Source organism: Gambusia affinis, linkage group LG16 (assembly GCF_019740435.1).
Source record: "Gambusia affinis linkage group LG16, SWU_Gaff_1.0, whole genome shotgun sequence".
Classification (NCBI taxonomy): Eukaryota; Metazoa; Chordata; class Actinopteri; order Cyprinodontiformes; family Poeciliidae; genus Gambusia; species Gambusia affinis.
In genome coordinates this window covers 24,546,291-24,570,363 of record NC_057883.1, presented here as the reverse complement: position 1 = coordinate 24,570,363, position 24,073 = coordinate 24,546,291, and the positions used below count along the sequence as shown (strand labels likewise).

The 24,073-nt window shown below is 40.3% G+C and overlaps 1 protein-coding gene across 4 annotated transcripts; it reads left to right on the top strand.

Moving 5' to 3' along the window:
• The first annotated feature begins 82 nt into the window (after nt 1-82).
• On the top strand, nt 83-14,762 carry LOC122845588. Of its 4 annotated transcripts, XM_044141857.1 has the most exons (5): nt 83-1,057; nt 4,558-4,765; nt 12,712-12,864; nt 13,045-13,166; nt 13,885-14,762. In XM_044141857.1, the coding sequence occupies exons 2-5, from the start codon at nt 4,625-4,627 to the stop codon at nt 14,075-14,077; spliced, it is 609 nt and encodes a 202-aa protein (XP_043997792.1). In that variant the 5' UTR covers nt 83-1,057; nt 4,558-4,624; the 3' UTR covers nt 14,078-14,762. The 4 variants fall into 4 exon arrangements, 1 of the variants encoding a protein (XP_043997792.1); XR_006373081.1 differs by lacking the exons at nt 4,558-4,765; nt 12,712-12,864; nt 13,045-13,166; nt 13,885-14,762 and adding exons at nt 2,142-2,193; nt 7,136-7,329; XR_006373079.1 differs by lacking the exons at nt 12,712-12,864; nt 13,045-13,166; nt 13,885-14,762 and adding an exon at nt 2,142-2,193 and having other exon boundaries at nt 4,558-4,780.
• The last annotated feature ends 9,311 nt before the right edge of the window (nt 14,763-24,073 follow it).

Sequence of the window (24,073 nt, the reverse complement as noted above, 5' to 3'; positions counted from 1 at the left end):
TGCATGACATGAGTCACATGATCAACAATTGGATGTTACTACTGGCAGAAACAACAAAGAAGACGACAGGAAGTGGTTGGAGAATGATGGCGCAGTATGATTTTTAATAATTTAATTCTTTTCTCGTTAAACGGAAACATCGTAATTAGGAAATTGTGTTTCTCCTCAGCACATAATCAGTTACTGCTTAAGGTAATAAAGTTGATTAAATGTACCATCTTACTTAAAAATCCTCCAACTAATCATTTGGATAAAAAGTAGTTGATAAATTACATAAACTGTTTTCCACCTTAAAGAGGGAGCATGTCGCCCTTCCAGGCATAAACTCCTAACTTGCAGAGCGGAGTTATACCTTCCATGCATTAACGCTTCATTTAGTACCACTTCCATCTGTTAAATCCTTCCACACTTGATCTTCTCTCTCTAGCGCGGGGTTCTCATACAGTTCCAACTTTTTTGTGGCAGCAAATGAAAAAGAGGGACCCGGACAGACAAGATGAATCGAAACGCAGCCAGTCATTTTCAGCTCCAGTTTGAATGTGACAGTTGTTCTTTGTATTTGCGTTGGACGGTGTACAGTGGAAAAGCGGAGATGCCCCGTGAACGCGAGCGGCTCCGCTGCCAGGACGCCGCTTGTTGTACTGTAACTGAGCCGGAGCCGGCCGGCGTGTGTGCACAGAGAAAATGCAGCGAATGAAGCTTCACAGACGTCCTCAAGGTCTGAAGAGACTGTTTGTCATTATTATTATTCCAAACTAACAGTTAAAATAGTTGTGAAAGAGCTTCTACTTTTGTTTTTTTTTGTTTTTTGTTGCTTTTGTTGGAGCGTTTGAATCAAAATGTTCCACAGAAGTGGTTATAATAATTGCGGACTGTTCCTTTAACACAGAAGAGGCTAATAGGTTAATTTCTGGCAGCCGCTAGCAAGCAGTGAGCAGCGAAACCTCACATGTAGCAAACATGACCCCCTTGTTGAGGAGAAGATCCTCTCACCTGAACATAACCTCCGTCTGGCCGAGTTCAGCACCAGCAGCGCTTCCACAAGCATTCAGGGAAAGTATGTACACCCTCTAATTAAAACTTTTCTGCAGGAGTTTGTCAGAATCCCACATCTATTTTAGATTTAATGCCTTTTATTTACTAATTTTATTCTCTTTTTCCTAAGAAAATAGCTTGTCAACTTGGTTCTATTTATCCCTCTCATGTTCAGAATAAGAAATAAACTCCAGCTCAGAAACCAAAATGTACATTTTCCTCCTCGAAGAGTCATTTTATTGTTGATTTGGACTCAAATTGATAGTGAAAAATTTAATCCTTGTTTTTTTCACTTTTTAGGAAGACAGTCTAAAGGATTTTAGTAAAACTGACCATTTTTTCTGAACTATTACTACAACTATGGAGTTTTCAGGCTATTGTAGATAGAAAAAAAACTTTTCAAACAACAACAAAAAATCATTTTAAAAAAATTCCAGGAAAAAACTTGGATATTTTCTGAGATCAAAAAGTCGAATATTTGCAAGAAAAAACCTCAAAAGATTCAGAAATTAGTTTGAGTTCAAAGAAATCAACAATTCATGAGAAAAAATAGAAATTTTGAGATTAATTTCAGAAACGTTCATTAAAAAAACATGGAAATTCTCTGAACTTGGAAAGTAAAAAAATGTGAGAAAGAAACTCAAATTTGGAGATCAATTTCACTGATTTTCAAGAAAATAAATTCAATTTCAACTTTTCTGGAGTTCAGAAAATTTCAAAAAGTCAAAACAAATTCCCCTGAAAACTAAATTTAATCTCAGAAAGAACATTTTTAAAAAAGTTTGTCACATTTCTTGAACAACCTCAACATGCAGCTTTTGAGGACTAAATGTTCTTCAGTGTTTGAATAAACATTGATTTATATTTTTGCTTCAGTGAAGCCGTGTCCCCCGACGGTTTATTTAGAAAACAACCAAATGATAAAATCACTGGATCAGATTTGGTTAACATGAAAGAAAACCAGAAAGAAAATTTTAAAAAGAAGAATCTAAATTATGATTTTGGTTTCTGTTTTCTTTATTCAAATGGATAAATTTGTCATTAATTTGTCATTAATTTTTGATAAATTTTTGATTAATGACAGATCCTGTCTGGTTTATTGTCAGGATCTGGAGATTAGAACAGCTGAACCTTAAAACCAAAAATCGTGCTGATGAGGTAAGAAAGAGCTTCAATATCAGCCGACTGACTCTTTTCTAAATTACTTTTTTCTGAGGGGAGTTCCTGGCCCGTCAGGTGGCGACCGCTCCTGAGCGAGCCAAGACTGTGATTAAGGAGGAAATGCTTTAGTTTCATCCTCTCTTTAATCATCGGCGTAATAAACGTCACGGATGCGTCGGAGGCGCCGCGCCGTGCCGGGCGCCGCTCGTTTTCAGGGAACGGCAGCAGAGGAGTTTGACCTGAGACGTCAGGTCATCTCAACCTTAACCTCTAAGATCTCACAGACCTGACAGGAGGGAATATATGGAGAGTGAAGCGTGCCAAATTATAATTAATAAAATAAACGAGTCATTAATTTATTAGAACTGAAAATAAACACAAATGATTAGATTTTTCACTTGTTTGTTTTTAATAAAAAGTTTTTAGAATGTTCTGAAAAGTTGCTAAATATATATGGAGAGTAAATAGTGTCAAATTACAACAAATGTATTCATTATATATGCCTCAATTAAATGTTTTTGATTTAATCTTAAAGTGTAATTAATTTTTAAATCAACAACAGGGCGTCTTTATTCCTGACCACGCCCCCTCCTCTCATCACAACCCGTGACCACGCCCCCTCCTCTCATCGCCACACATGACCACGCCCCTCCCCCGTGGTCATGGCTCTACCCATTTGCCGTAATTTTCCAAAGTTTGTCTGTTATGCTTTCTCAGGGGCAGTTATTAACACTTTAAAATCAAATCAGACATTTAAGGCATATATAAGTAAATTATTGGAATTTGGCACTGTTTGCTCTCCATTTATATTGAGCAACTTTTCAGAACATTCTTCTGACTTTTTATGTTTTTTAAAAAAGCAACAATGACAGATCTAATTATTTTTATTTATTTACAGTTTAAATAAATTAGTGACACCATTAAATAATTTTTTCAGAAGTTATCTTATGGTCTTCTGGCACTCTTTGCTCTCCGTAGCGCTAATGTTTACAAGGAGAGTAGCTCTTCCTCTTCAGGAGCTGCACCTGCAGAAGCCCCAAACACTCCGCTATAGCAGGTATACGTTTTGTGGCTTCACATCATGAGTAAAGAATTACATAAATAAGGATAAACACTGGCTCTGGAACATGTTTTCCCTCTCCCCTCCCAGCCCTCCTCTTCCCTACACGGAGAAGTAATGAGGGGCTACCTGTAATTACAAGCAGCTGCTGTCTTCCCTGACGAACGCTAATTGCCAATAATGATTTTGGAGAGCTGTAAAAATCCACCGGCTGACGCTCGCTGTCTCTCAGCGGTTTGAGAAGGAGAATTGAAGGCAAGACGAAGAGAGAGACAGGAGTTTCTTCTCCTCTCTGCTGTGTCGCAGTTGGGAGTGCAGTTTGCTAATTTCTGCTGCTGACATGTCGGAGCCCTCCGTCGCCTGTTTGCCTCCGGTGGCAGGTGGAAGCTAAAGGTCCCGTTTGGACGCGGTGCAGGCGGGAAGGCCGAGGCGAAACGAACCGCGCAGGGATGACTGAAGCACAAAGATGCTGCTAATTTATGAACGCTGCTGTTTGGACGCAATGAAGGCGGAGAATTAGATCAGGAAGGCAGGACGTTAAAGTATTTGCCCCCTTGCTGGTTTCATCAGCTCTTTTTGTCATTTTGCTAAACTTGCAGCTTATAAAGCGATGACTCCACACATCATGATGCTGCCACTGCTCCGATGGCGTTTTGAAACTTCCAGGTTTTCCTGCTTTCCGATTGTCATTACATCAAAATATTTCAATTTTGTCTCCAAAATGTGTCCGAGATTATATTTAGAAACAGAAATCTGCCTTTCTGAGTTGGTTTTGGAGTCATGGCTTCTTCCTCCCTGATTGGCTTCATGGTGCAGTTTGGAAAGTAAAAAAACTAAAAGCAGCAATTTGTGTAACTTAGAAAAAAACCAGAGGATAATATTTGACATTTTGTTACTCATTCATATATGCCACAGATTCAAACTAAATATTTAGCTTCAAAGTAAATATTTAGCTTGCCAACCAAATATTTAATTAGCGAGCTAAATATTTAGTTAGCTTGTCCAATATTTAACTGGATTAAATTTAGTTTATTAAAAATATCTCAGCATTTAAATGTTTTAATATTTAACCATATTTTATTCTATTTTTTATATTATTTCACATGTGAAGCATCTTGGATTTTTTAGGCCTTTTCTTGTCATAAAATGTTTATAACAAAAAAAAATCTGCATGAATAAACTAATCATTAACTCTGCATACATTAAGTTAGTCGGATCTGTTTGTTCATGTTCTGAGTTTCCTTTAAACTGTTGAAGACATTTCTACCTGTTTTTATTCCATAAATTGTTGAAACGAGCAGTGAGTCGGAGACAGACAGCAGTGAAATGCTGGAGCTTTTCGATCTGCCAGCCTGAACAAACGCCCACATGATGGGAGGAAAGCTTGAAGTCCACAACATGAAAGAGTTTTACGGCGCGCCTCGGACCGCTTATCAAAGACATTATAAATCCAGGAAAACGTCTCGGTTCCCACCGTCCCTGAAGAGGTTTATTGACCCGACTCTCAGGGTAATTATTAAAGAGTTTAAGCCTTTTTATCTAAAAGCTTGTTTGTGTTTCAGTTCAAGACAAAGTCAGAATTCAGTAAAGTTTTGGTTGAAATTCACAGCTCTCCTGTTTGTTTTGGGGCTTTTTATACATAAAATTAAATTTTAAAAATATATTCAGAAGACACTCAAAGAGAAGTGAAGTTTAGTATTTTATTCTTCTGCTCTTTTCTTTTATGTTTTTACAACATGTGATAAGGCTCTCCACCCTGGGCGCCTTTCTATCCAGGTTTGGAACTAATGCAGAGTTTTCCTGTTGCTAATTGTTATGTGTATTTCCAATGAGTAAGAAAATATCTCAGAAAACCAACTGTTTTAAAAGATCTCTGATCAGTTTGACCCGTTTTTATGTCTCAATGTATCAACGTATCCCAACAGAAAACTTGTTTATTAGTGTCGCCCCTTGATTGAAAGGCGCCCAGGATGTAGAGCCATTGTTATAGGGAAAAAATGTTACTTAATATTTATTAGCTTTTATTTTATTTCTTGAATGAAAGAAATAAATAAACTGGTGAATTAATCTAAATATTTACATTTCTAGTTTTCGGACGGAGGTTTGAATTTACAGAAGAATAAAACATTAAACTTTTTAAACTTCTCTGACTTTTCTAAATATGCAGTAACATTCCTGTTTATTAAAACCCATTATGGTTTTTATTACGCTTCATTTCCTGGATGATTTCCACTTACAGCTCCATTTTTTTATATCTCAAAAGCAATTCGAGGTCAAATTTGTAAAAGTAAGCACACGTTTTATTCCCTCTGTGTTTTTTAACTGTGTGGGTCGAAGTATTTTGCTGATCTGCAGAGTTTTATGAGCGCGTGGTTCGGTGAAGTCTTTGAACTCGCAGAACTGTGGGAACCTTTGGCAATAAAACAGAGTTTGAACCTTATCTCTGCTGCCTTCCACGCTTTACGTGTTTATTGTTGCTCTCGTCACGCTGGTAATTGTTACACAGGTCTGACTTCCCTCTGTGGGAAAATCGTCTCCAGTCCAACTGCTATTGATGCCACAGTCTTCAGAGGGTTCTGCTGTAATTTTCAAAAGCAGACAAGAATATTACTTTGAGCTTTTGGGAGGCAATAAAACATTATGAAATCACTCGGTTTAATTGTCTCGGTTTCCTCTTAGCCCTGCAGAGCTCAGCTGCTCCAACTTTTACCTCCTTATCTTTGTTTATTAGCCAACGTGGAAATCATCCAATAAACATTTTTATGTGGCATAAAGTTCAGGTGATAATAATGACACAAAAGCTGCAATTAAATTAAATTAATATCATAATTTTCAGTTGCAACCTCCAACCTGTAGGGATTTAGTTTTTCTTTCATTTCTCTGCTCCAAACATTCCTCCTGCTTTTTTAAAGACTAAAACTTTTGATGAGTTGAAAACATTTTAGGTGTCCAAAGTGTGGCCTGGGGGCCATTTGTGGCCACTGGACTGATATTTTGTGGACCCCAACTGTAGAAGTAAATTTCCACCAAAAACCTTTTGTAAAATTTTGTAGAAAAATTGTGGAAATTTTTGACATTTTCTACAAGATTTCCAAGATAAAGCTCGATTAAATGAACTACTTTTTTTTCCTGCAATGGGCGTAATACTCAGAAAATCTCTTTCAGGTTTTGGATTTTCAATAAATATTAATTTCCAACAAAACATAAAAATTTTAAGAGTAACCTCAGAGTTTCTGCAAAAAAAAAATTGGAAATGTTGAAAATTTTGGACTTTTGAAACTTTTCTAGAAAATTTTAGATTTTTTTGCAGAAATTAATTTTTTAAAATCTATAATAACCCTATTACACTGTTGTAAAAATTCCTTTGGATTTAGAGTCCATAAAAAAACAACAATCTAGTTTATTTTCTTTATTTTCAGTTGTTTTGTTTTTGACTCAACGATTTTAGCTCACGATACAAAAGGATTGGACAGAACTGTTATAAAGTAACTTATTCTCAATTAGGGCAATAAAACACTATTTATTTATTAAACCTCCTGATTACGTTGAAATCTGCAGCAAACAAATTCCTGCTCTGACTTTCCTCCTGGTGTTTTTGAGGCGTTTTCCCCACAGCAGATCGTTGGTATGTAATAAAGGGCCTGCAGCCTTTCCCTCTCACTGAGCAGTAAGGACCCGTCTTCCTGATAATGCCATGCATGGATAACTGAGTGAGACGGCATCAGATACGGAAAGCAGCAGGCTTAAGGGAAATGAAATTTATTTGGAGGAAAGAGAGCGAGGGCGGCGAGCAAAGCGGCGGCGATAATTGAAACTGGGAGCGTTCGGTCGGGGAGAGAAATTGAGATGTTGTCACCAAGTTCTCCTTATCATCATCAGGACCAGCATGCAAAGCAATTAAAGAGCCAAGAGAAATGGTGGAGGTGTACAGGACCCAGGAGAGCAGAACGCAGCTCAACCAAGTTCCCCAGGTCCTGAAACCTCGAGGCAGAAACGAGGCAGAGAGTCCAGTTTTGTTTTTTAACTTTTGGAAACAACAGCGAATGAATGCAACAAAGGGAAAAACACACACAAAAAATAAAAACAGGTGAAGAACAACTGAAAACCGCTTCTATTCTGCTTTTCCTTGCTCACGTTCAGACCCGTTGCCATGGCAACCAGCTGACAACAGCTCCAAAAACCCTAAATTACATTCAAGAGTATCAATCAATCAATTGTTACAAAAGAAACTTAACACATTTCACACACAAAAAAAACTGATGTAAAAATGAAATTAAAGAGGAAAAACGGTGGAGAACTTAAAAAAACAACTTTTTCTGCTCCATGTATCAACTTTACTCCACATCGAGACCTGTTACCATGGCAACCGACTGACAACAGCTGCACCACAGCAAGCGAAAAAACAACCACATTTCACACACAGACAAGAAAATATGTAAAAATGCAACAGAAGAGCCAAAGTGAAGAAGAGGAGGACGTGCTGAAAGTCCCGAAAACTGAGGAGGAAAATCCAGAGTTTAGAATAAAACTCAGCTTTCCATCCTGATAAAACTTACAGGTAATGATCACAGCCTTTGTTTTCTGGTTAGTATCCAAACTACAAATCTTCAACTTGAGCAAAAACTTAGAGATGAAACTATTTTTGCATGTCTGCATTCAGCCCCAGAATGTGGTTTTCTTTTCACAGTTAAAAATAAACGAGTGGCTGAATGGAGATACGAGTGTGAGAACCAGGTTGAACCAGGTTGAACCAGGTTGAACCAGGTTGAACCAGGTTGAACCAGGTTGAACCAGGTTGAACCAGGTTGAACCAGGTTGCACCAGGTTGAACCAGGTTGAACCAGGTTGAACTAGGTTGTGCAGAGATGCAGTGAGCGCACGGCGAGCAGCTCGGTTGGGTTTGGTTTCCACAGGAATCACAACCTCTCTGCTCCGGTTCGTTAATTAACCTGAATCCGGTTCAGGTTTTCTTTTCACACGTAGCACAAACTCAGTAACGTAAATTATTTTTCTAATTTCTTCGGTTGTTTCACGGTAAATTAACTCAGCAGTCCAGATTCCTGATATTTCAGATGTGAATATTTTTATTTTTATTCACATAAATATAAAAATCATGATCTTTTAAATAACTATTTAATGAAAACATTTATCTTGAACATTACATTTTCCCTCATAACCTTTTTTTAAATGTTCCTTTAAAATAACAGACAACATATTTATTAAATTATAAAATATCCTAAAGAAGTTAAATAAAATACAAACATCTAAAGAAAAAGAAATAAGAAAATTAATATTTCTAGTTTGAATAACCACATTTGTTCACTTACATTTAAGTTACTGAAACTTAATTAAATATATTTTATAAATTCCAACATTTAGTAATTTTTGCTCATAAATCACTTCAGGTCGGTTTTGATTATTGATTGTAAATAATCTTAATCTTCCCACTCAGAGCGCTTTAGTGTTAGCTAAGCTAATATCTCTGACTAGCGTTTTAGCATTAGCTTCGGCTAATTATAGTTACCTATAGCATTAGCTTAACTACTGTTTAGGACAAATGCTTTGGGATTAGCACAGCTAACTTTTGTTAGGTTATAACTGGTGGTGTTTTCCTCGGCCTTTAACCTTTGACCTTAGCTAAATATTTTCATCCACACAGCTGCTGCTTACTGGATATTTAAAGTTTTTCAGATAATGTGGTCGGCTGATTCAATATTTGTGTTAAGCAGTTGAACAGGTGTCCCTAATAAAGTAGCTGGTGATTGAATCTCTGAAATTAATAAACAGTGGATTAATTTCTTAACTTTGATGTGTTTCCAGTCCTTATTAAATATTTAATTTATCCTTTTCACAGGAATCACAGCAGAGAAAAGAGTCCCAACCTGTCTGTGAACCGCTTTAGTTTTTAGTTTGTTTTAATTACGCTGCATCAGATTGAGAAGCTGAGGCTCAACTTGGCTAAATATACGACCAAATATTAAAGCGGCAGAGAGATTCTTCAGTAGCAAAGTAGATAAAACAATGATGAAGGATTCCCAGGATGTTCTGGCGAACCTCAATAAGCTAAATCTTGTCATTTCCTTCCTCCAAATAGATTTTCAAAGGGGAATTTAAATGGGCCAACTATGAGAGATGCCACGGGCGAGAACGCTCAAATTACCAACAATGTGGAGAAAAATGAGTCTGAAGGCAGACAAGAGCCACTGGGGTTTAGAAGATGTGGGTAGACTGATGCATTTTCACAGACAATTCATCAAAAGCCTCTTTTTCGTAACGAAACCGCGCACCGGCCATTTCCTTCTGCTCTGTGTTTGGGAGAACGGCGAACGGCGACGGAGCGGCTTCTGAGACGGAGGAACAAAAAGTGAAAAATAGATAAAAGATAACAATAGAGAGAGAGGAGGGCAGGGAAACAAAGAGGGAAAACGGGAAGCAGAGGAGAGGAGAGTGGTGCGGCGGCGGCTCGGTGGGGGGGCCGTGGTAATGAACAGGTGGTGGGGGGGGGAAGGTTAAGCCTGTTTCTGTGGGTGTCGTTGGAACCAACCCCGTGCTGCGTGGACAGATGTGTGGACGGGCCGCTAGCTAGCTCTAGCCGGCCCCCTCCCCTCCTGCCTGGACGCTGCTGCCAAAGCCCACTAGCTTGTGCTGAAAAACTCCCTCATTTATCTGCCTTTGTTCTTTGTTATTTTTGGGTTGATTAGAAATCGTCTCCCTCCACAGAGAGTCACAGTCCCGTCTCCTCCTCTCGCTCGCTTCTGTCGCAGGTTCTGATGTTTCTGAGCTGGTCCGTTGGTTTTATCAGAGAAACCAGGTGTGTAACGGAGGCCTGCTGACAGGCAGCGAGGAACAGGATGTTGTTGCTTCAATCTTTGTAGTTTCTCATAGGAGCCTCGTTAGACTGCAGCCTGGATACGACAGGCAGTTTTTACCTCATCAGCTGAATCCATCCGGGAACAAGCAGAGAGACGGAGGAAAACTGAAGATCTCAGGAGGATCCCAGCAGTCTGAGCGTCACTTTCAGGAACTTCCTTCACATTGGAGCCAGAAAATCCATCGAGTTTCATTGTGTTTGTATGTGATGAACCAAAACAAAGTGGTGCTTTAGGAATATTATTTTGAAAAGGATGTCATGCATTCGCATGACGGCATGGATTTATTAACGGTCATTTGTCTCTCTGCCATTAACACATTGAGCAGCGAGTACACGGGGATGATTGACAGCGCTAACACCCTCCTCCTGACTCTGATTGGTTGTTTTTGGTGCATTTCTCCAGACGGCTATAATAGCTGAACTTCAGATTCTCAGAAATAATCTGCCTCATTCTGGACTCTTACAAAACAATTTTAACAAATATGGAAAGAACCATATTTTAATAAAAGTTTAAAAAACTATCCGATACGATTTAGTTTTACAGAGAAAAGATCGGAACTGGGCTGGAAAAGTCAGACAAAAGTCTCATTTAGCCGCTGTGTGATTTTAGTTTTAAAAATGTTTCCAAGATTCCTCTGCTTCGTCTGCCGCATCAGAATCTGTGCAAACATTAATTCTTGTTTTTAAAGCTTCAGAACAGGAGAACAAATGTAGGAAAACTGGACTGCGTGTTTGTGTGTCTTGGGTGGAAATCACCTGTGTTGGCACAGCAGAGTCTGTATTTTGTCAGTGCACAGAGATCTGGCCTGCACCTGTTGTCACACACACACACACACCCACACACACACACACACACACACCAGATGAAAATCAGTCGACAGCACGGCCAGCCTCATCAGATGTGCCCACTCCTGTTCCGTTCATTAACGTCCAACTGAAGGCGGCTGGCCCGCGGCCTGATGCCGGTCCCTCTCGGCTAAACAGCACCCCCACAAAGCAAACACGCCGGCAGAGACTCGCAGCAAGAAAACAACGGAAATTTATTTAACTGCAAATCACGGCAAGCAAAAACAAGAGCCGAATATGCGAGGAGGAAGTTGCCGCAGGTTGGCGAGAGCAGCCGTAGCCTCGGATTTTTGGAGGTCAGCTGGGAATTTTGGATTGGCGTCGACGGTGTGACGCCCACATGCTCTGCCCGCTCTCCCCGGGATGCCAGCGCCACCTGCTTACATTGTGGATGGCAGCTTTGTTGCCCAGCGGGAGGGCTGGATAGACGGACGCACAGACAACATGTTTCGGCTAGTTTGTTTGGAAACCTGCGGCCGCCCAGCCAGAGAGGGAAAACTTTTGGAGAGAGGGGCGAGGGAAACAGACACAGAGACGGAGGGATTCTCCGGAGTTTGCCACGTCTTGCTCAGTCAGAGCGATAAGACGATTAAAGGAAAGCGACCTGAAACGCCGATGGAGGGGATTTATCCTCGGCCCACTTCTCTGGCCAGGGAAACCGCAGTAATGTCCAGGTTTATCCTATAATCACACAAACGCACCAAATCTATGTGAAATGAACATCGTCACATCGTCTGAAACCCTCCGACCCGGAAGGGAAGCTGTAAACATCGTGATTTTCCGAAGCCTCTCACTTTGTGTGAACTTTAATTTTTCCCACACAAACAACGATTTCGACTGACTCACAACCTCCGACATCATTATTTCATCATTCACCGTCCCAACTAACAAGTCAATTAACCCGATGATAAATTAAAAGTCACTCAACAGTTTCCATGATTTTCTGTTTCTCTCTTTTCTCTGGGTGGTAAAACTGGAGCTTCTGTCTCAACCAGATCTTTTGCTTACAGATTTTTTATCATTTGTTTTGTTTGTTGTTTCTGCTGTTTTGTTTCTTTATTTATCAGTTTCAGTGTTAAAAGTTCAGTACAATTTAAAATTTACTCATCTTTGACAGAACAAATTTAAATTTGAAAAGGGTCTGAAAACACCAATAGTATCGTTCATCGCGATAACTTCTGGGACAATTTATCACGCAGCTAAATTTGTTATCATGGCTGACAGAACATGGTAGGATGGACGGAAAATTATTCGAGTTTCCAGAGATGATTTTTAAATTTTCTGTCATTTTGGACATCACAGAGGAAACTAAATCAATCGATCAAAAAAAATCCCAACGCATTTTGATCTGGAGCGTTTAGTTGAAAAGCGCATCACAGTTAATTTTGAATTCAAAAATACTTTACTAATGCTAAAGGGGAAATGAAATGATTAACTCTTCATAGAGTTATGGTTGAGAACCAGCTTTCTTTATCTCTAACTTTAAGATCAATTTCTCTCCATTTGCTAATAAAACAAGTAAAACCTTCATGCAAAGCTGTTTAAAACATCAACTGGAAGACTTGAAGTATTAATTCAACAGGGATGAACATAAATCTACACAAATCATGATGCAGCAGGTAAAAAAAATTGTAAACAAATGAGAAAAGACTAGAGGACATCAGCACTTTTACAAGGAAATGTGTTTCTGTGTGACCGAGGCTGAAACAAATCTAAAACTGCTTGCCTTATTTTTAAGGAGGCGATTGGAGAGCAGCAGGAAAAGTTTCTGCTGCGTTTGTGCAGCGGTGGAGCGAGTGCAGCGGCCTGGGAGGGAAAGCACCTGCGGAGGAGGAGCGCGCTCTGGACCGCAGGAGATAAAAGAGCCGGGTTTTCATCACTTCCTGCAAAGGTAAAAGTAACACAGCCGCTTTTGGCTGTACGGAGACGTAAGCGTCCGCTGTCAGAGGACTTTCTGAGAAGACGCAGCTTTTTTTAGCTTCACTCGAGGGTTTGACAGAACAGAATGTTTCCTTCTGTTGCTGGTAGGAAATTCAACAAATAGAAACCAGCCTGTTTCTCTTTGTTTCAGCACGTTGTAAAATGTCTCACCTTCTCTGAACAATCACTGACGGGAGAGTTTGTTTACAGTCTGAATAACAATAATAATGGAATCACGTTCAACCTTCTTTATTCTCCAGGAGTAAAGAGAAGGTGAATATCTCTCAAATGCTCCGCTGGTTATTCCTCCACAGACACGTTTCATCAGTCATCAATATGCAAGTCTCTGCAAACTCACACAGCAGAAAGGTCAAAGGGCATCTGTAGGCCTCCATTGGAGATGGAGGTGGTGCTTCACAACTTTCATCCTCCCTGAATCCAAATGAGATTTATCAGCATGAAAAGTAGCACAAAAGTGCAGCATAGAGAATATAAGATAATGAATAAAGACAAAAACTCCTTTAAGCAGCAGCAGGTTATTGAAAACTCTGATTCAGTCATAAAAAGATTTCGGCTAAAGATCAACCATTAAACATTAGGTCTGCTAACGCTAAAGCGCTACACCAACATGGAAATTAGCAAGAGCTAACGCTAACAGAGTTTATACAGGAAACAAGGACATTTCTGAGTTTGAAGAGCAGAACATTTGCTAGAAAAAATAATAATTAAAATTTGGGATTAATCTCAGAAATTTCCAAGAAAAAAACTAACATTTCTGAACTTGAAAAGTTGAAAATTTACTTTGAAACTCATAAATTTCGAAGTTTTTCTAGCAAATTGTGAGCATTTTTCCAAAACTGGCTCCTGTCTTTAAATAACTTTACAGTGGCCCTAACACACTTCAGTCATTTTCTATCTTTTTATGAATTTGACAAAGTTGGTTCCTTCTTTTCCACCATCAGAACAACCATTTTAATCTTCCTCCTCAAAGGTTTGTCTTGAAATCAGGAGAAATGAAACAGAAAAGACGGATGGATGGATTGATGCTGCGAGAAAGGGAGAGAGAGAGAGAAGGAATCACGCAGCGCTGCAGGAAGTCTTCCTCCCGTCAATCTGAACCCACTCAGCTTCCTGCGCAGAAAACCCGATTAGCTTCTTCTCCTTCGACGCTGCTGCGACTTTAAAGGGGGATGTGGGGATAATATGCATTATTACTTTTATCCAGTAAGTGAGGCGGGCCAATAATTGGGCAACGCTGGAGTTTTATTGTTCCCAGCTGCTGCGGTCATTACTAAACGTCAAAGAGATGCAACATTTCCTGTCGCTTTAACGACAGTAATCACTTTCCTTTCTCCTCTGAATACTCCGCCGTGCATCCCGGCCGTGGAAGGTACGGAGATGAGACTTCTTCATCATCTTTATTGGATTCGTCCCGCAAACCGAATCATGGTAAACACACACTGCATCATTTTCCCATATTTTCTCATATAGACTGACTGCCTCGCTGCAGCTGCTCGAATTATTGGCTAATAATAAACCTCTACGTCCGTTCTCGGAGATGCTCCTGCTGAACTCGAGGAGCGAGATGAATCTTTTCCCTTCCCGTCAGGCAGGTGAACGCCCTGCAGACAACAAACCAACAGAGGAGCTCCGTTTTTAGAGGCTGGCAGACGCTTCACAGGTGTCACAGCTCAGGTGAGAAGAAGATCTGAGGGACGAAGGGTTGCAAGCCGGCAGCGCGACTTCATCTGGGAGTTACGTGTTCTTAGACGAGATCCAAATATAGACCAGTTTGGGTGGAAGGAAGGGGTTTGTTTTTCTCCAATAGATCTTTGAAAGGTTCTGCTTTTTGTCGAACAGTAGCTGCAGTTTTCTACAAACAGACGGAAAACATTGTTTTTACCATTACAAAGTTCTAACATACATAATACATGTATGTTACATATATGACATGGATCACCGTGAATCTAAGGATGTTCTCCCTCCTGACAGGCCCAGTTTGTTTGGACCAGAACTTCATCAACTGCTCCATCTACAGCTACTGTGGTTCTATTCCTCTCAACTGCTGACGTAGGCTAGCACATTAGCTTTGGTTGTATTTACCCAGAATGCCCTGCGCTGTTGTCCAGTTCCTGCTTTTGGAGCGGTCTCTGGTCCACTTGGTGTTCACATATATATTCAAACTGAACCCAGACGGAGCTTTAGAAGACCAGAGTTCACTTCTCTGTGCAGGGCATTCTGGGTAAATACAACCAAAGCTAGCATGCTAGCCTAGCGCTAGCAGCAGAAATGTCTCCTGGTCTTCAGCCAAAGACTAAAGAGAAATCCTCCAACACTAAAATCTGACGCTTCCATCTTGTTTCCATCTGGTCAAGAAGGAAGTTGCTCTCAGTGTCTTCAGAGGTTTCTGTGTCGTTTCCTTCAGTGGTTGTTGGTGCAGCGCCCCCACAGGTCAGGAGGGGAACAGGTTGGTTTGACTCAGAACCACAGCAGCTGGAGGTGGAGCAGATGATGGAGTTCTGGTTCCAGTAGAACCGGGTCGACCGGATTATCAGGTCTATGTAGTGAAATAAATTTCTAAGGTTCTTATTGCAGTGAAAATGTGGCTTTGCAGACTTGAGGGACCAGAACCACAATCCACATCAACTGAAAAGATAAAACTTTCTAACAAGCCTGAGCTTCTCTTCCAGCTTTTACTCTTTGTTGAAGAGAAACACCTCGGCATTCCTGCTGAAATCAGAACAGAAATCAGAAACATTGGCTGCAGTCGTTCCTCTGCTGAACCTTTTGATCTGGGCTGAGGCCGGTCGTCCTGCTCCCTACACCCACACGCTGCCTGCAAAGAGAATTATTCATTGTTTTTCAGCGCACGACTAAAGGGTTTGAGCTGAAAGAGCAGCTGCCTTCACAGTTAGTTTTACTCTGCTGACTGGAGGTCTCCTCCTCACTGCCGTCAAATGAAAGAGCCGCACTTATTAAACATTTAAGGCCATGAAATCAGGCAAAAGGATCAGATGTCAGATCAAAATGCATGCCACTATGTTAACCAGTCTTTAAACTCTTGTAGTTGTAAATCTGATATTAAATTCATAAATTATCTTCCATGTTTTTAGCAAATTTAAAAAAATTTGGGATAAAATATGCAGCTTTCTTTTATGGAAGCTGAATATTTAACTACAAATTTAGTTTAGATATTTATCTGAAGCTAAATTTAGTTTGAAGCTCCATATTTACATGGGACCAAATATTTAGTTTGAAACTGACATTAATATATGAATGAGTTTAACGTTGACAAAATAAAACACTATTATTATTATTATTTTTTCCTTTCTGTGTAACTTTACAAACCACAACCCATAATTTTTTCTTCACTAATTTAAAATAAATGTGTGTGATGTTGTTGCTCCAAAAAACAAATTTATTCCAAACTTTCCCAGTCGGTTGTACAGACTCGTAGGAGAGTCTGATCTGATTCCTTTTCTGGTAAATTAAAGTTTTGTTTAATATTATTGTTTTTGTTTTCTGAGTATAATCTTGATCATTTATAAAAAAAATAAATAAAGTGAATATTGTGAACTGTGGGCCATCTTTAAACAATTAATTTCTGTAATTTTCAAATATTTTAATAAACTTTTGAAGTAATGACGACATGTGGATAAAATTAAAAATTATTCCAGGTCTCACCAGGCTTCTGTTGAGACGCGAAGCTGAAAAATGCGGCAGGAATCTCCATGGAACTTGGCTGGGGTTGCTAGGTAACGGGCAGAACTTGGCTGGGGTTGCTAGGTAACAGGCGGAACTTGGCTGGGGTTGCTAGGTAACAGGCGGAACTTGGCTGGGGTTGCTAGGTAACGGGCAGAACTCGGCTGGGGTTGCTAGGTAATGGGCAGAACTCGGCTGGGGTTGCTAGGTAACAGGCGGAACTTGGCTGGGGTTGCTAGGTAACAGGCGGAACTTGGCTGGGGTTGCTAGGTAACGGGCGGAACTCGGCTGGGGTTGCTAGGTAACGGGCAGAACTCGGCTGGGGTTGCTAGGTAACGGGCGGAACTCGGCTGGGGTTGCTAGGTAACGGGCGGAACTCGGCTGGGGTTGCTAGGTAACGGGCAGAACTCGGCTGGCGTTGCTAGGTAACGGGCAGAACTCGGCTGGGGTTGCTAGGTAACGAGTGGAATGTAAGTCAACATTGAAACGGCTCATTTTCCAAACACTAAAGACATTAAATTATTGCTAAAGAAAACTGTTTTTTTTTTTGTGTTTTTGTTTTAGTGCTACAGTTGTTTTTAGAAGGAATATAAACCCAAATGGAAGTAGAGAAACGTGCAAAATGTGAATTTTGATTTAATAAGCTTGGATGAGGAACTCTGGACATTTGGCTTCTTTAGCAACGACCTTCTGTGGTTCCAGTGAGGAGAGTCGGACTCTTCTGTCCAGTCAGCAGTCTTCCCTCTGTTTGTGTTTCCGACTGACGCAGAGTCACAGACCGGTTAAAGAAAATCGTTTGCAGGTGTTTTGAGTTTCCATTAATGATATTTTTTACAGTGTAAGCCATAACCAGAAAGACTTGGAAAACGTCTCAGTATGTGTGAGGATTCTCAATAATGAGTTCATCGTGTTATTGTGATAAATTTTTATTTGTTTTCACAATAAATTCTAATTAATAATGTTCAAAAAGACATAAAACCGTCTGTAGCTTGCTGTGTTATTATTATTATTATTATTAGTATATTTTTACTATTTTTTTCATTGTTTGTTCAATGAAAGCATCAATAAACATCAAGAAATTTCCAAATATGATTAACTGCAGTTTCTATGTGCAGTTTAGTGACATAAATCACATTTATTTGTGTGGCTGATGTTTTCAGAGCATTGTTTGTGTTTGAGGGACTATTTTATTTAAAAAAAGATGCAATAAATAGCTTTTATTGTTATCAAAATGGTACCAAGAATAGACTGGCAAGAAATGTTGCACTTTTACACAATATTCTAACTTTATTGAGATGTAATTGTAAATATCTTCGGAGTCAAGTCACGACTTTTTCCCTCCACTTAACTTTCCATTAAGGTGCTTGGAAGCGTCACTCTCATTGCTTGTCCTAACATCTATTCAGCTAATAATGTTCTACAATCAATAAACTCTCGTTTTTTAGTTGAATACCTAAAACAAATGAACTTTTAGATGATTTTCTGAGCCTGTATGAGGAAGAAAACAACTAAAACTGATAAATCTACAACACAAAGATGACACCTTTCAAGGTATCACAATACTTTTCAATAAATATGGTAATTCTGTGCGCTGTCAGCCAGAACAGCAACCCAGGCGTGACTTCAGTCCATCACAGAGAAGCAGTCAGTCGCTCAAGCTGTCAGAAAGTTTGCTGCGATGCAATCCCACCGAGGCAACATCTTGTAACTTCGCTCTCAGTTTTGTTCCCGTGCCAGACTCGATCACGAGCCAAACGCAGGAAATGAGCGTCTCCGTGAACCTGCCGCACCGAGCAGAATGTGAGAATTGACAGGTAAGGCAGCATCTGCCAAAGCGTGCGGCTTCCTGCCTCCGCCATCCCATCGCATTCGGGATCAATCTCCACGACTCGCCGCGCTCATATCCACACGCCGGTTCCTATCAGCCGGGAAGCTAATGTACAGGTTAATTATCCAGGCAGCTCTGTTTGGAGAAAACACGAACAGAGCCAAGAGCGGCTGCTGAGGCCAGCATGGCGGCTGCCGGCGCTCCTCACGTCCGTCTCCTCTGGGCTTGTGCTTAATCAGCTGATGAAGAACAGAAAGACGCAAAACGTCTTCCAGACTGGCGCTGAAGAAAGCAGCAAATGTCAGTGGGGTTTGATTTTAATCAGAAGAAACAGGAGTTTCTATTTCATGGTTTGTCTCCGTTTTAAAGAAGATGTCAGAAAGGTTTTGGTCCACATGAGCTGCGTTTCTATTGAACAAATAATCACACAATTTGATTCTTCAAATAAAATATTTAACTACCAAGTTAAATATCAACCACATTAAATAAATATTTTCTTTGAAGCTAAATATTTATCTAATAGGCTATGCTAATTATTTGTTAAAGTCCACTTCATGCTATTAGCAAGCGAATTTACATGCTAGCTAAATATTTAGCTTGAAAGCTAACTACTTAGTTAAACACGTTGTTCTGAGATAACGGAGATAAATATCTAGTTTGGAGACTAAATATTAGTTGTTGAGTTAAATATTCAGCTGTGCGTTAAACAGGGAGGCGTTTCTGTGCCCCTCTGCACCTCAGATCTTCACAAAGCTTCAGTTTTCAGATGAAAGCGGCTCTAAAGTAGGATTAGGGAACGGCTGTACATGCCCCAGTGACTGAGGAATGTTCTCTCAAAGTACTTCAGGCTCCAAAAAGACGTCGTACTTTGAGCCTCATTAAAATACTCACACGCATATTATTCTCTCTATGCCGCTACCTCTGGAGAAACATTAAAAAGAAGCAAAATATTTCAGAATATGATCATGTTTGGTGTCTTGTTTTCAACTTTTTGACCGTCGGCGTGAAAACGGCTCTGTTTGATGATGTCACAGTGTGTGCACCGGCAGGCCGGCGGTTGAACTCCGGTTCCAGCGGTCCTTATCTTACCTTTGAGCTGAGATCAGTAGGAAGGGGCGCCAGTTTGAACAAAACATTAGTCAAACACTCATTAAGATGCAGACACAGGAGTATGCTAATTTCACCCTACATCTTAGAGAACTAAAAAGACAACAAAAAGGGCTTCATTAAAAACAGCATGCATTATTCAGAGAGCAGAGGACCAGAGGAACGGCTTCAGGCCAATTATCCTCTGCTGGAATCTTCTGCTGCTCCTGGTCTCTCTGTGCCTTTATCTATATATAAAGTATCCAACGCATCTTTTGAAAGTAGGTTACAACACTCTGCCTTTTGTTTTGGAGGAAAGAAAGTGCATGAAGAGCAGAGATACGCTGTATGGTAGGAAGATAGTTTCATGTCAAAGATGAGGCTTCAGGGTGAGAACAAGTGCAGCAACAAAACTCAGAAAACAAAAAAATTTTTCCCTTTAAAATGAGGCTGATAGATTCGGTCTGATTTTAAACCAGAACTCCATCATCTGCTCCACCTCCAGCTGCTGTGGTTCTGAGTCAAACCAACCTGTTCCCCTCCTGGCCTGTGGGGGCGCTGCACCAACAACCACTGAAGGAAACGACACAAAAACCTCTGAAGACACTGAGAGCAACTTCCTTCTTCACCAGATGGAAACAAACATGGACTCAGATTTTAGCGGTTTTATCTTTGGCCACGACAATGACCATGAGTCATTTCTCCTGCTAGCGCTAGGCTAGCTTGTTTTTTTTTACCCAGAATGCTCTGCGTTGTAGTCCACCGCCTGCTTTTGGAGTGGTCTCCGGTCCGCTTTTGCCTTCAAACTGCACCAGAGTTCACTTTTTTGGTTCGATTAGCGTTCACTCCTCCACAAACAAACCGGACTTTCTAGACAGACGGACTGGAGTTGGATTAGAGCGGATTGAACTGAGCTGGTGTGAATTCAGCTCCAGAAATATCTTCAGTCCAAAATAACAATCAGTTTTGGATGTAATTTCCTAAACATTTTTAGAAAAAGTGATGTTCTTTTGAAGACACCAAATATTGATTTAATTCAGATTAAATAAATCTAAATTCTCATTTTCTGTGTTGTTTTAAAGATGCCACATTGGAAACAGAATAACTTTTCTCCCAGAAACTGGCCACATAAAGGACACAGTTACCCTATGGGAGCAGAAGGAAGTGGCTCTGCTGCTGAACAGAGCGACCTCTTACTGCTGGAACACAGGGAGGCGTGTTTGTGCAGAAACAGAGGAAGTCATGTGCCGGCTGCCTGGTTTTCTGTCACTCATCCTGTCACAAGACTTCACCGTGTCTCATTGTGAGTGTGTGACTGAGAGAGCAGGCTTCCATGAGTCCTGCAGGAACCTACAGTTAAATTTAACTTGCATCGACACGAGGCAGCTTTCCAGCTCCTCGTTGGCCGCGGCCGGATTCTTCCAGTAGCGTTTAATTGTCCTGCAGCGCCGTGTTTGTGCGTGTTCCTGTTGGGCTCTGGGCCCTCTCTGGGGCCTGCTGCGTAATGAGAGCAGACAGAGCATCAGCAACAGAACCCCAGACCTGTCCACTGCATCGGAGACGTATGGGGTGACACACACACACACACACACACACACACGCACACACAGAGACAGGGACAAACAGGATGCAGATCAGGACATCTGTCTTCCGACCTCCAGAGTTTCTCTACAAACTCGGTCAGTAGTGGAAAATAGTAAACATGAATAAATAGTAAAATAGTAAACATGATCCCTTTAATGAGATAATATAAAAATAAAATGCATTAATAACTCGCTCATCATCGTTGAAGCTCTTACTGTAGCTACCCTCTACCTCCTGTCTGTACTACAAACGCTAGCTGCGCTAACTGGAAGGCACCAATCACAAACAGTTTCACTAAAGTATAACTCTAGCATGAAACTAATGCTGAAGAGCTTTACCAGCACGGCACTTAGCAGAAGCTAATGCTAATATTTCTCACTGACATGTAATTTAGAAGAACTTAATGATAAATTTATAGACCAAGACGGTATTTAGCTGATGCTAATGCTAAAAGTCTGCACCACCATTGAACTTAGAGGAAGCTAACATTAATGTGTTATAGCAATTTGGTTCTTTAGCTCAAGCTAATGCTAAAGTGTTATTCCTATGTTGAGTTTAGCAGAAGCAAATGCTACTGTGCTAATTTCAACGATTTGATCCCCACCATGTGCTACAACATAGCTTATTCCTGTTAGGCTAGTGCTTCAGGAAGTGATTCTTTAAAACCCGTCATTGTTTCAGTTTTATAGCTGCTGAGTTTTGCTAACTCTGTTGGCTAACTGAGCGCTGTAGGGCTTCGGTCAGAAAGCACTGAGGACATTAGTAGATTTTAAACTGTTTCCTGTGGAGCTACAGTGATGCATTCTGGGTAGAAATAAATAGTCTTCAACAACTGCAAAATAAGAGGATAAAAATAAATATGTAATTACTTGAATTTCCAGCAACAAGTAAATTAGTATTTTATATTTTATGCTAAAATGCTAGGTGTGCTAAATGTTTTCAAAGTTAGCAGAGACAAACAGGCTGCAGATCAGGACATCTGTCTTCCAACCTCCAGAGTCGTTTGCTCTGGAGAGCAGAACAAACCATTTTTAGTGAATAAACTATTTTCACGTGTTTAGACTCACATGTGAAAATGGCTGCAAACCGATGAGCAATTATTCAACCATGCATGTGCTCAGTATTTTCTTCAGCGGTTCTTGGTAGCTGTAGCTGTTAGCAGATTAGCGTTAGCATGCCTGCCACTGTGACGGGAGGCAGTGTGACCGTTTGAATCTCCAGTTGGAGCCGCAGGTCGGCGGTCCTGGAGGACTGGAGCTGCTTTAAACAGTCGGCCTCCTGTTACGTTTCCATCAGCTCAGCTAAACGCAGACGAACCTCCAGGCTGCTGCAACTTCAATTAGCCCTTTGAAAGCAGCAGATCCTGGATTCCCAGATAAAACAGGACAGAGTGAGAACTCCTGTTCCTATCCTCGCTTCCAGGCAACTTTTGGCCAAAATCTGGACTGACGATTAAGTAGGATTATGTGCTCTATAGTGACAACCATGTCCTGCGCCGAAACCCTGACAGAGAGTGTGTGTGTGTATGTGTGCGGGCGTGTGTGTGTACATGACCATGAGGGAGAGACACTGACGGAAAGGGAGAGAGCTTTTGTTCCAACTGAGCCCCTAATTAGCCAGGCTAATTGAGCTGTTAATTGATCTGTTGTCTTAATTAAACATCTCCTGACGCTTCTTTTCTCCTTGTAGTTGGGAATCTGAGGGAGACGTGTGTGTGTGTGTGTGTGAGAGTGTGTGTGTGGGTGTGTGTGACACAGAGGTAGCTAGCCCAAACAGATGATGATAATCTGACTGGGCTGATGGCTCCATTAGACACTTTGGCTTGTTTTAGTTTCAGGCTAAAGTCCATCTTTACAGATTTGTTCGGTGTTATCGTGGTTCTGAAATGCATTTAAAACTGAATCTGATTACATTAATCTATGTACTTTAATAAAGCTGCCAATTTCAACCAAATCTGTTGACTGACAGGCCAGGACTTTAATCTACTCAACCAGATCAGTTCCGTTAGCAAAGGGAACAATGAACTCCTGTTCATTTTTCACTCTAGAAATTAGTTTTTTCTCTTTTTTTGAGAAAGTAAGATGACCGGACTGTGGAGAAAATCCACCAAGAAAACAATTTTTCAACAAATTAAACTATATTGTATTCTTTTCCAATGCATTTTCCAATTTTAGAAAAAAATCATGTATATGATCTTATATACATATATTTACTAGAAGTTGATTAGATTCATAACTAATTAAATTACATATTTTACTCTGTAATTTCAGCAGCCAAACCGTAAGACAAACAAAAAATAAAAAATGCTACATATAAAACTTAGTAGCAAAAACTAACAATCAACAAAAGAAATGGAAACAAAAATGCTGCAAAGAGTGAAAAGAATTGGAAATATGAGACGTTGCAAACTCGCTCCACAAAGAAGAAGTCCTCCAGGCCACTAGGGGGAGTCGACAAACTCATATGGGAGCAAATGGTCAGTAAAGACGGGTCTGGTCCCATGGTTTAAGGTGTTGCCCAGAAGAAAATGTGTCATGTTTCATATTTACAAAGCTAAATATGCGACTCCTGATGCCCCCTAGTGGCCTGGAGGACTTCCGTTTTGTGGCACGAGTTTGCAGCATTTCATGCTTATAGTTGATTTTGCTTTTTAACTTCTACTTCCTGTGAGTGCAGCATTTCGTCCGGCATGTTTGTTTTGTTGAGTTTGTTTCTGTGTTTGTAAATAAAACTCCTCATAATTTACCCGGTTAAATTAAGGCTGAACTGTGGAGTTTGGAGTTTCCATCATTTATGTGTTTGCAGTTCGTTTATCCGTTTGCTTCACGTCGTCACCTTTTGACCTCCGTAGTAATTATAACTACTTTTACTTCAGCTTTCTAACCACATTATATATAAATCGTTACATCCTTTAATTCAAAGCCACGTCAGCATCAAATGTTTTTGTAAAAAATAAACCAATATGCAACTTTCTTTCCAC

Excerpts from the sequence above, each read along its gene's own strand:
- LOC122845588 (XM_044141857.1), top strand. The coding sequence starts at position 4,625 with ATGATGGGAGGAAAGCTTGAAGTCCACAACATGAAAGAGTTTTACGGC. Across the intron at positions 4,766-12,711 it reads TTATTGACCCGACTCTCAGG|GAGGCGATTGGAGAGCAGCA; the intron begins GTAATTATTAAA and ends CTTATTTTTAAG. Across the intron at positions 12,865-13,044 it reads TTTCATCACTTCCTGCAAAG|CACGTTGTAAAATGTCTCAC; the intron begins GTAAAAGTAACA and ends TCTTTGTTTCAG.